Below are 12013 nucleotides of genomic sequence, written 5' to 3'. Positions count from 1 at the left end.
ATTGTATTTGTAATGAGTAAAACACTGGTCTTGCACAATTCTATCATGTGATCTTCAGCACTTTTTCTATCACCAAGGCTATATTTTCCAATTACTGATCCCTCTTCTTTGTTTCTAACATTTGCATTCCAAGTGCCAGTAATTACCAATATGTCTTGATTGCATGTTTGATCAGTTTCAGACTGAAGAAACAGGTAGAATTCTTCAATTTCATCATCACTGGCTTTAGTGGTTGGTGCATAAATTTGAATAATGGTGGTTATTAACTGGTCTTCCTTATTAGGTATATGGATATTATCCTATAGAAATGTTATTTTTAATGATGTTCTTTTTTATGATGAATGTGACACCATTCCTCTTCAGTTTGTTATTTCTAGCATAGTAAATTCAGATTCAAAATGGCCAATACCAGTCCATTTCAGCTCACTGATGTCTAGGATATTGGTTTTTAGAAGTTCCATTTCATTTCTGACAACTTCTAGTTTTCCTAGATTCATACTTGGTACATTCCATGTTCTGATTATTAATAGATGTTTACAGTCTTGATGTGGCACTATTGGATAAGCACTAGATCGCAAGGTCATTTGAACTGCAAGGTTGGTGGTTCAAACTCACAAGCTGTTTCTTGAAACCCTATACAAGGTTGCTATGAGTTAGAACCGACAAGATGGCATTTAACAACAACATGGTCCTTTCTCCTCATTTTGAGTTGTGCCCCATCAGTAAATGTAGGCCCTGAAAGTTTTGCTCCATTCAGGCAACTGAAAATACTATGACTTGAGTCAGGCTTACCTTAGTCCTCGATGTGACATCTTTTGCTTTTTTAACACATTAAGAAGATCTTTTGCAGATTTTTTAACACATTAAAAAGGTCAGATCACAGATTTGCCGAATGCAACACATTGATTTCTTGACTGATGCCTCCAGGAGCAGTAATTGCCTTCCATGAGCGCCTACTGCTGTTGTTAAGTGCTGCCGAGTCAGTTCTGACCCACAGTGATGCTCTATAGGATTTCCAAGGAGCAGCTGGTAAGTTTGAGCTGCTGACCTTGCAGTTCAAACTGACTTTGCAGTCCACTGCATTAACCACAGTGCCACACCATGAGTGCCTACTAGGTGTCAGATATTATCCTAGGTCCTAGGGGCATGCTAGAGAATGAAGACAAACAAGGGCCCTGACTTTCCAGAGCATACATTGTAATGAGAGCCAACACAACTAACAAATTACATAAATGATTATTTAATAAATCCTCTGAGACCGAAGCATAGTGTTTTGACAGTTTCTAATAGGGTGAACATATGCAGCTGAGGGGTAGGGCTGGCCAATAAGGCCACTCTGGGAAAATCACTTTTAAGTTAAAATAAGAAGAATGTTGATGTTAGCTAGGTAGTTGTTGTTAACTGCCATCTAGTTGGTTCCAGCACATAGTGACCCAGTATAGGGCTTCTGAGGAACAGCTGGTGAGCTTGAACCGCCAATCTTGCAGGTTAAACTGACTTTGCAGTCCAGCGCATTAACCCACAGGGCCACACCAACTAGGCAGAGAGGCAATGGACATAGTCAGAGGCAGAGAAACAGCACATGGGAAGTACTAGAGTAAGGACATTTTAAAGCAGTTTTTAAATGAAGGAAAGCTATTCCAGCTGGTGTTCAAAGAGCCAGGACTTTAAAGGGAGAAATTAACTTAAGAGAGGTGGGAAGGAGGAGATAGTGAGGACAGCAAAGTGTTTGGAACACAGCAAGGAGTTTAGACTTTATTTAGAATGATTTTGAATACCTGTGGCAATCCACAGTTTATTACACAGCTGTATAAAAATGATGAAAACACTGAACTGACAAGATTTACTTCCAGACATTACTGTTCAGTGAAAGTCTCACAAAGTAAAAGAAATGAGTGCAGAAAACATCTCAGCTCACTCAGGCCAGTAGTACCCTAATAGCAAAACCAGAGACTGGACAAGCAAAGCAAACCACAGAGCAATATCCCTTAAGAATGAAGTTGCTAATGTTCTAAACAAAATACTAACAAACCAAATGCAGCCATGAACAGAAATAATTATGAACAATGAACAAGTGGGATTTGACCAAAGAATAAAAGGTTGGCTAAACATTTTTTAAAAATTAATAGAGATCCATATTTGTGCCTATTCCAAAGAGAGGTTACCCAATGGAATGTATAAATAATCAGACAATATCATTAATATCACAAATAAAATTTTACAAAAAAATAATTTAAAAACAGCTGTAATAGTATACTGACAGTGAATGGCCAGAAGTTCAAGGCGGGTTCATATGAGGACGTGGAATGAGTGATATCATTGCTACAGTCAAATGGATCTTGGGTAAAAGCAGAGAATACCAGGAAGATGTTTACCTGTGTCTTATTAACTATGCAATGACTTTCAACTGTGTGGGTCATGACAAACTGTGGACAACATTGCAAAGAATGGGTATTCCAGAACACTTAATTACGCTCAGGAAAAACCTGTACATATATAGTTTCGAACACAAGCCAACACTGAGTGGTTTAAAATTAGGAAAGGTGTGCACCAGGGTTGATTTCTTTCACCATATTTAGTCAATCTGTATGCTGAGCAAATAATGTGAGAAGCTGGAATACATGAAGAAGAACGTGGCATCAGGATTGGAGAAGTCTCATTAACCACCTACAATATGCAGATGATACAACCTTTCTTGCTGAAAGCAGAGGACTTAAAATGCTTACTGATGAAGACCAGAGACTATAGCTTTCACTATGGATTGCACCTCACTGCAAAGAAAACAAAATCTGCACCACTGGACCAATAAATATCATAATAAATGGAGAAAAGACAGAAGTTGTCAAAGACTTCAATTTGCTTCGCAAACACAATCAACACTCATGGAAGCATCAGTCAAGAAATCAATGTATTTCATTAAGCAAATCTGCTGCAAAAGACATCGCTTAAGTGTAAATATATCAGTTTGAAGACTAAGGTGTGCCTGACCTAAGCCAGGCTATTTTCAATCGCTTCAAATGCACGTGAAAGTTAGACCATAAAAGAATCGATGCATTTGAAGTATGGTGTAGAAAAACATTGAAAATAACACGTACTGCCAGAAGAAAACAAATTTATGTGGAAGTAGTACAGGCATTCTGTTCCTTTTCAGCCAGGATGGAGAGACTTCATCTTTCATACTTTGAACATGTTATCAGGATGGACCAGACCCTGGGGAAGGACATCATGCTTGGAAGAGTGGAGCGTCAGTGAAAAAGAGGAAGACCCCCAGCGAGATGAATTAGCACAGTGGCCAGTGGCGGCAGCAGCAGTGAGCTCAACTGTAACAAAATTTGTGAGCATGGCACAGTACTGGGGAGTGTTTTGTTCTGTTGTGCATAGGATCACTATGAGAGAAACCAAATCTAATGCGTGGATAATTGTTTAACCTAATTCAAACAAGCAAAGAAACAGACAAAAAAACTTCTAAGACAGCTAAGATATTTGAATATAGTGGTGTTACAAATTGGGCTGTGAACCACAAGGTCAGCTGTTGGAAACTACCAGCTGTTCCGCAGTAGAAAGATGAGGCTTTCTGCTCCAGTAAAGATTTACAGCCTCGGAAACCCTGTACAGGGTCCCTATGAGTCCGAACTGACTCCACGGCACACAACCACCACCAAGGATGCTACTGTCGATTTTACTTTTTTTCAGCACTTAGAGAAAACACACTACAGTACTGAAGGGTGAAATTATATGGTATCTTGAATTTGTTTTACAGTGTTCCATAAAAAATTACATAAAATGGGTTTCTAAATGTTCATTATACTATTCTGTTTTGTGTAAACTACAAACTCAATTGTATACGCATTTAAGTGAGCACTTACAAAAGTTTAGAGAAGAAACATATCAGAGTACTACTTTTTTTTTTTTCAGCTATCTTTGTAATGTAACTTCTATTGACAACTGGCATTGCCTATTATAAAACTAAAGCGTATTTTCAGCTTGAGCTGACAGCTTGATTCAGAACTGAATGGTCAATAGAATTGCACCGACTGTGGTGAGAATAAAAGAATAATATCATTGGAGTCTTGCTGATAAAGTCATTGGAGAGTTGTGATTTAGGGAGGGGGAGAAGGTAAGCAAATGCTGTGGAGAGTATCCTAAGAAAATTAATTTGATATTGATCACAACTGAGATTCCAGCTCATGAAGGGCGAGGTAGGTACATAAATGTTGCTCTACCTAGCCGTTCTGAACCACCACTGAGGTGCCTCACTGGCCCCCTTCTGACTCCTCCAGGGGAAGGCGTCCACTATACAAATAAATCTTACTATGGTGTGTGTATTTATTTTGAGCAAGCTATGTCAAGGTGATTGCTCTGTTAAAAAAAAGTCACAGGACAGTAGAATATTTGAAGCCAAAGGAATAAATCCTAAAAGGCACTGCAAGCAAGTAGAAAAAATAAATTGCAAAGGGGATGATAGGATTTTCCTTCAGGGAGGTTACCAGCACTAGTCAAAGGACACCACACAGGTACTGTTGTTGTTGTGGTCAGGTGCCATCGAGTCGGAACCAACTCATAGCGACCCCATGCACAGCAGAACAAAACAATGTCCGATCCTGGGCCAACCTCACTACCGCTGCCACACTTGACGCCATCAATGATGCCACCTGGCTGATCCATCTCGTTAGGGGTCTTCCTCTTTTTCTCTGACCCTCCATCTTACCCAGCTATTCATAGAGTTTTCATTGACTAGCGATTCGGAAGTAGTTTGTCATTCTTGCTTCCTAGTCTGTCTTTGTTTTGTAGCTCATCTGAAACCTGTCCACCATGGGTGACCCTGCTAATTATTTAAAACACCGGTGGCATAGCCCTCAGAATCACAGGTATTAGTACAGCTAATCTACACTTGGAACTAAGCAGGCATAAGACTACAGGAAACAGACTTGATTGATTCAATAATAAAAACTTCTACCAGATATTTTCAACACTACTTTAGAAAAATCCTTATTTAAAAGCAAAGGATGACTATGATTCATATATTTATCCTACCCAAACCCTCGAGGAAACCATTCTTGCATCCCTAAACTGACACCCTTTAATAAGGAGTGTTTTAATGGCTTTAAGAACCTAGAAAATAGAAAAGGGGGGAAAAAAGTACCTTAAAATTTTTACAAATATTTCTCTAATTTCCACAAGATTTTCCCCTCTAGTCTGCCTATTTCCAAATTGCTGAGGTTACTAGCTGGCAGAAGTCCTGGTGTGGCGCTGTAAGATAAGCACTGGACATCCAGATCGATTTGAACAACAAGGTCAGTAGCTGCTCCTCTGAAACCCTGTACAAGGTCATTAGGAGTCAGAACCAACTCAACAGCACTTAACAACAATAGCCAAATATACAACGCAAGTAAGCAACTCTAGTTTACCTGCCATCCTGAAAAACCTAGCCCCATAGAGAGCAGATATGGTTAACACTCATGAGTCAAAGCACTGAAAGTGAGATAGGGGAGAATGTATTATTCCCTCTTCAATAGGATTACTTTCACTCATTGATAGTATAATTTCTGTGACCATTTCCGGTCCAGTATGCCCAAGGTGAAAATTCAGGGGTCTAACACTCATCTGTATTATTTTAGCATTTCTACCTCTTTTTAATCGTTTTCACCCAAGTGACATATTTATCTTTAGACATGTTTATCTACACCCATTACTTGGTTTCTTCTTCCTTCTCTTTTGTTTCGCCTTTTACCGCTATCATAAATTCCTTCCTGGGCTGCAGAGCCCGTCAACATCTGTGTTTTATTGCACAATCTGCCTCCAAATATACAGATTCCTTCTGATTTCCTTCTTTGTTCCACACAGCAAAACCTGCCCTCTCGATACACAAAGGATATCACATGCCACACATCCACACACATACTTGCAAGTAAGTCCAGGATAGGACATTTCAGATCTCCAAGACTCCTTGGACTAGAACTCATGGTTGCTGCTAAGATGCTGTTTTGGCAACAGAAAGCCCTACCTTCCCCATAGCGCATGTGCCTGCTTGACTCCTGGGGAGATCTCATCTACTCATATGTCCTCCACTCTCCCACCCCAGAAAGGTCACTCAAGGATCTACTCACACAGTTCGACTTTCCTTCCTGGACCTCACCTGCAGACAGATATTGCCAGATTCTGGCCCAAAAGACACCATAAAAGCAGCAAATTGGGACCTTTTAAAAAAACAAGAACCAGCTCTTCTTCATCAACATGTTGAACGCATCACAGCACACCTGGAATCAACTTTAACTGATTCTTGGTTTCTCAGATCCTTTACCTGGCTTTCAAATTTGCCCTGCCCCTTGCTCATCTTACCCCCGTTTGAGGTCTTTCTAGTCAAAATGAAAAAAATGCAAAGATCTGGCCTCATGTCTACTATATATAGAATTTAACATTACTTCTTCCAAACGTCTTAGAATGTTTCCAGAGGAGAGTAGGGCTTGAAGGACAGCTTCATGAAGAGCCCCAGCTCTCACCCCCAACCAAGCCTCAGTCTCCATTACTAAGTGCTGTCCACCTGCCCCACCCCCACCCCCAGGAACCTCTCCTAGGCCCCAGAACGGAAGGTGTCCTGGACTTTGATCACAGGGAAAATTAGCTTTCTTCCAGCCTTCACTTCACATCTTGAAAAGTAAATGGGGTCGTGCTATGCGCTCATGTTCACACTTCCTTGCCAGCTCCATTCCTGCTCACCCCTGACAAACCCTAGACAGATAAGTTCATAGTCAGAGCACTGCCCCTTGTAGTAAGGGCAGGGCAAAATGCCCCATATAGTCCATACCTGTGGAGTGACCGCATCAAGCTTGGGCTAGAAGTAAAAGAACTCCCTGCCCTAAAAGGCCTTAAGGAAATGTGTTCACTAAATTAATTAAACCTCTGAAGATAGAGCCAGAGACTTGGTGTGGAGTTGTAGGTTAAGTACTGGACGGACAACCAACCACAAGGTTGGCAATTCAAACCTACCAGCTGCTCCTCGGAAACCCTATAAAGGGTTGCTAGGAGTTGGAACCGACTCAATTGCACTTAATAAGATAGGGCTGTGACACTAAATAAGCACTGGACTGCTAACTGCACAGTCGGTAGTTCAAACCCACCAAACAATCCTTGGAAACCCTATTCAAGGTTGCTGAGTCAGAACCAACTCAGTGGCATTGCAAGAAAGGGTTGGGAGTGCAGTGGCTATATAGGATAAGCACTGGACTCTGATCCACAAGATTGGCTATTCAAGCCAAGCAACTGCTTTGAGGGAGAATGATAAGGCTTTCTGCTCCTGCAAAGATTTACAGTCTCAGGACCTCTATACAATACCGCTGAGTTGCAACTGACTCAACAGCACAGTGATAAGAATACAGCTCGCTCCAGGCATGACACAATGAAGACACCTTGGCAGATACAGATAAAGGTGAGAAGGAGAACTCCTCAAATTCTCCAGCATTTTCCTTCCATCAACCTTCTCCACATTAAAATGTTCGATAATTTCACCTGGACTTGTTGTTGTTGTTGTTAAGTGCCGTCGAGTCGGTTCCGACCCATAGCGACCCTGTACAGGGTTTCCGAGGGTGTAAATCCTTACAGGAGTAGAAAGCCTCATCTTTCTCCCGCGGAGCGGCTGGTAGTTTCGAACCGCTGACCTTAAGGTTCGCAGCCCGATTCGTAACCACTACACTACCAGGACTAACTGCCCCAAAAAGGGATGGCAGATTCTACCACCCAGTATCAGCTTACTCGGCTAGGAAAGCCTGGGTCTTACTGGTGTAGTGTTTTCACTTCAGACTGAACCCCAACCCCACACCTTCCTGAAGAATCAAAGGCCACTTTTCACATTTCCCCTGACAGGGGCGGTGTCCATAGCGAGTGGAGTAAACACAAGCTTACTTGTAATTACTAATCTGTAGTAATTTCACATGGATTCCATTGTATGCTACAGATTAGTAAGTAAGCACAAGTCAGCTCGTGCATACCTTACTTATCAGATACTCCCTCCATAACCCAAGATCCTACACAGCCCAGGCAGTGGTACAAAGTCCAACAGCTTGCCGATTTGTAGACTTGGGAATCCAGAGCACAAGTATGGAGGGAGATTTGAAGGAAGGACTGATTGATTACGGGTGTACTTACTTTCCCAGGATCCAGGATTTAATCTTAGCTAGAACACCGAGGCGTCCTGCTGAGGTGCTATAGGGTAAGCATTGGACTGCTAACCACGAGGTCGATGGTTCAAACCCACCAACCGCTCCTCAGAAACCCCACACAGGGTGGATAGGAGTTGAGACGGCATTTAACAAGAGCACCGGAAAGTGCCCTCTGTGTTGAAGCCTGAACTCTTTGGCAGCGCACAGGCACTATGCATTAATGGGCAGCATTCCCCTGCCCACGTGAAGGTACTCAAAGGCCCAGGGAAATTAGAACATTGTCTACAAGTGCTCATAATTTAGGATGATGTGCTGCCTATTCAGCCACACCCTACCCGTGCCACCCGAAGTGCCCTTTATCAAGGCTACGAAATGCAAAGGTGAGGGGAGCACCAGCATCCCTGGCAAGTTCTGGGTGACTGCCCCATTAACCTACAGATGATGGTGGGGCGTGACTGTGAAGGAACTGAGTACCCTGATTTCAAAAGGAGTAAGGAGAGCCAGAATGGCACTTGTAGCACTTAACCATTAAAAGACAGTAATTTACTTGTTTAGTAGTGCTTGATATTTATTAGAAAGAATGCAAATGCTTTTTCCAGGGAGTACTGGGTTGAGTGCCTGGTTTTGTGTTTTGGTTTTTTCATAGTTTTTGTCCAAATGCACAGACACATCTGGAGGCCTGCTGCAGGTGTGAACTTAAAAAGCGACAGCTGTGCACAAACTGATTCAGACGAGAAAAGAATTCTCCCAATTTGGCCGCCATCAGGAGGGGCAGGGGAGGATGCTGGGAATGGGTAGGGAACTGACCAGGCTGAAACGCTGGCTATTGTAAGGGTGGGTGAGATGTCCAAATCACAGTTCAAGGAAGTGTGGCAAACTGGGGCATCTTCTAGGTTGGTCCTTAGCTCCAAAGGCGCTGGGCCCTCAGTGGATGGCAGCCTGGGTCTCTGCGCAGATGCAGGCCTGCCTGGTCGTTGGGTGGGTGGCAGCAGCGGGACTGTGGGTGGTCTGTCCAGTCTGTCTCCTGGGTCTGGCCTGCAGATGGGGTTCAGGTGACCAAATTCGCTGGAAGGGCGCCTGGGGCTGGTCCGAATAGGTGGCTGCCAGCTCTGGAGCGAAACCCAGGCCCCAGGAGCAGGTAACCTATGCACTACTCCTGGAACAAAGAGAAGCACTAAGGGGAATGGGGTGAGGGTTGGTGGGGGGAGGGGGTGGAAAGCCAAATAGCCAAAGGGAGGGAAGGTGACCTAGGGGACCCTCCAGAAGCTCTGCAGCTCAGGGGAAGGGGGTGGAGGCTGGCGGCGTGCAGGGCCCTCCCCACAGGCCGAGGGTCTCCGGGCCTAATAATAGTCGTTTTCATCTTCATCGTCGTCGTCGTCATCTTCATCATCGTCCCAGCCGAAGCATTGCTTCATCTCGTCAAGAAATGCGCGGTAGTCCCCAAGGATGGGGCTATCCATCTCGATGTAGGGAACCACCCATTCTTCGGCTTCCCCAGTTAGGAGGCTGATTAGGAAGGCCACCTTCATGGCGTCGTTGCAGAATCGGTTCTCGTTGACGAGCATGTAGGAAGTCGTCTGCACAATAAACTCGGGGAGCCGGGCGCTCTCGCCACCAAACGTCTCCGGGAAGGGCACCGGGCAGCTGGGCGGACGTACCTGGCGCAGCAGGCTGGCTCTTTCGCACACCAGCAGCCGCAGCTGCTCCATCAGCTGGCTGTTCTCGATGCTCAGGGCCCGGTGCCGCATCAGCAGCGCATGCAGCAACAGCACCAGCTCGTCCACCATGGCAAGCGACTCAGAGGGGCTCGACTAGCTCTGCTGGGCCACCGGCTGCGCGAAGGCCTCTCAGGAAGTGCGTGTCCGCACTCAGGGAGGGGAGAAGACCGGAGGGGAGGAGACGGAGGGGCGGGGCGGGATGGCGCATCAAGTTGCCCCGGGCTGTTGCGCAGGCTCCGCCCACTGGTTGCTAGGGCACCCGGCAAGCTGCGCAGTGTGGCCTAGGATAGGGCGGGCAGGAAGGCGCTTGGCAGCGAGGGCGTGGCTAGGGGTGGGGCTCTCAGCTTTCTGCGCACCAGGCGGGTTTAGGAAGCCAGACCTACAAAGGTGGGAACCAAGACCGAACTGGAGTTGTTGTTAAGTGTCCTTGAGTGGGTTCCGACTCCTAGTGACCCTGCATAGTGTGTTTGAGGAGTGACTGGTGAGTTTAAACAGTTGGAGGTTGCATTAATGGAGGGCCAAGCAGGCACTTAGCCCCATCTGTCTCACAGAGCCAACCTGCTTAAGTGTAAGGGACTGACAGCCACCCAAGCAACACACACTCCTTATTCAGTATTTTTTTTCATAGGTCTGCAGCCACTAGATTTCATTTGCATGTCATGTAACTCCTGGCTACAGAAGGGGGTGCCTTACTGGAGTCACATTTTTTTTGACATACACACCCTTCAAGGGTCTCACATGACAAAACAATATTTAAACGCTTTCATGATCAAACAATATTTACAAAGAATTATCTTTCATTGGGAAATATTGTATAACTTGTGTTATTTTTCTAAATCGCAAGGTATACAAAGGGGCTTCGAAAATTCATGGAAAGTGGAATTCAAAGAATGAAATTTTTTCCAATTTCATCTAAATATGAGTGTCCTCTGGTTGTTAAATATTGTAGTAGCATTCTTGGCTTAACAATGAAGAAGTTTGTGTTTTTAAATGTGTTCGTTTATCTACTTTGTGATTATCTCAGTAGGTGTTGAGCGACTGAGTTGGCCCAGTATCTTAGAGTCAACATATCCTGTTGACTTTGCTCGTAAAATATATGCCAAATTCAGTCACTTCTTTCCAAGTCTTCTTTTTGCACCCACAACATATCTCTTAGCTTTCCCCTCCTACAGGGTGTTCTCCACAGAATAGACACAGGGATCTTTAAAAATAAAAGCCGTGTCTCATTAAAAAACTAGTTGCTGTCCAATCAGTGCAGAGTCCTGGCAACCTCATGTGCATCAAACTAGAACTGTGCGCCATAGGATTTTCAGTGACTGATTTATAGGAGGAAGACAGCCAGGCCTACTTCTAAGGTACCTCTGGGTAAACTCTAACCTTTTGGTTAATAGCCAAATGTATTTATCATTTGAACAACCCGGAAGTACTTATTTGTTATGGTTTTGTATAAAGTTACACATATACAACAAACCTGAGCATGTCAGAACCTGGTAAGGTGGAAAGCAGAAAGAGAAGGAAAACTCATAGTTTCCACTGATAGAGTAATAGAAAGCTGTTGTTATGTGCTGTAGAGTCCGTATGGACTCATAGCAACCCTATATAGGATTTCCAAGGCTGTAAATCTTGATGGGAGCTGAAAGTCTCAGCTTTCTCTTGCAGAGCAGCTGGTGGATTCGAACTACCAACGCTGAAGTTAACAGTCCAACACATAACCCACTACACCACCAGTGCACGTGATAGAGAACTGGTAAAACTGAATCTTGTCAACGATTGAAAACTTACAAGATCCAGAAAAACAAGGCAGTCCTATCAAGTTCAGACTCTCACAGGTTTCACTACATAAAAAAAAAAAAAAACAAACCTAGTCATCACTAGAAATCAATTCCAACTCATAGCAACCCTAAAGGGTAGAGTAGAACTGCCTGATAGGGTTTCCACAAGGGAGGATTACCAAATAAACAATGTAAACATGAGCTTACTTGTGCTTAATTACTAATCTGTAGTGAACAGTTTAACCATACAACAAACAAACAAAAAACACATGGAGGGAGTTAAACTATACCTTTGGGTATCCAAGACTGTAAATCTTAAGAGGAGCAGACAACCCCATCTTACCTATCTATCTTCCCCTATTTGCAC

General features: G+C 43.8%; 1 protein-coding gene across 1 annotated transcript; it reads right to left on the bottom strand.

Moving 5' to 3' along the window:
- Positions 1-9496: 9496 nt before the first annotated feature.
- Positions 9497-9943, bottom strand: LOC102820813 (protein LDOC1-like). Its single transcript, XM_006869722.1, has one exon. It carries the CDS (start codon positions 9941-9943, stop codon positions 9497-9499), a length of 447 nt encoding a protein of 148 aa, XP_006869784.1.
- Between the last annotated feature and the right edge of the window lie 2070 nt (positions 9944-12013).

Source organism: Chrysochloris asiatica, unplaced genomic scaffold (genome assembly GCF_000296735.1).
Source record: "Chrysochloris asiatica unplaced genomic scaffold, ChrAsi1.0 scaffold00134, whole genome shotgun sequence".
NCBI lineage: Eukaryota > Metazoa > Chordata > Mammalia > Afrosoricida > Chrysochloridae > Chrysochloris > Chrysochloris asiatica.
This window is presented reverse-complemented; position numbering and strand designations above follow the sequence as displayed.

Bases quoted from the DNA above. Each gene is read 5' to 3' on its own strand.
- LOC102820813 (XM_006869722.1), bottom strand. From the start codon at position 9,943: ATGGTGGACGAGCTGGTGCTGTTGCTGCATGCGCTGCTGATGCGGCAC.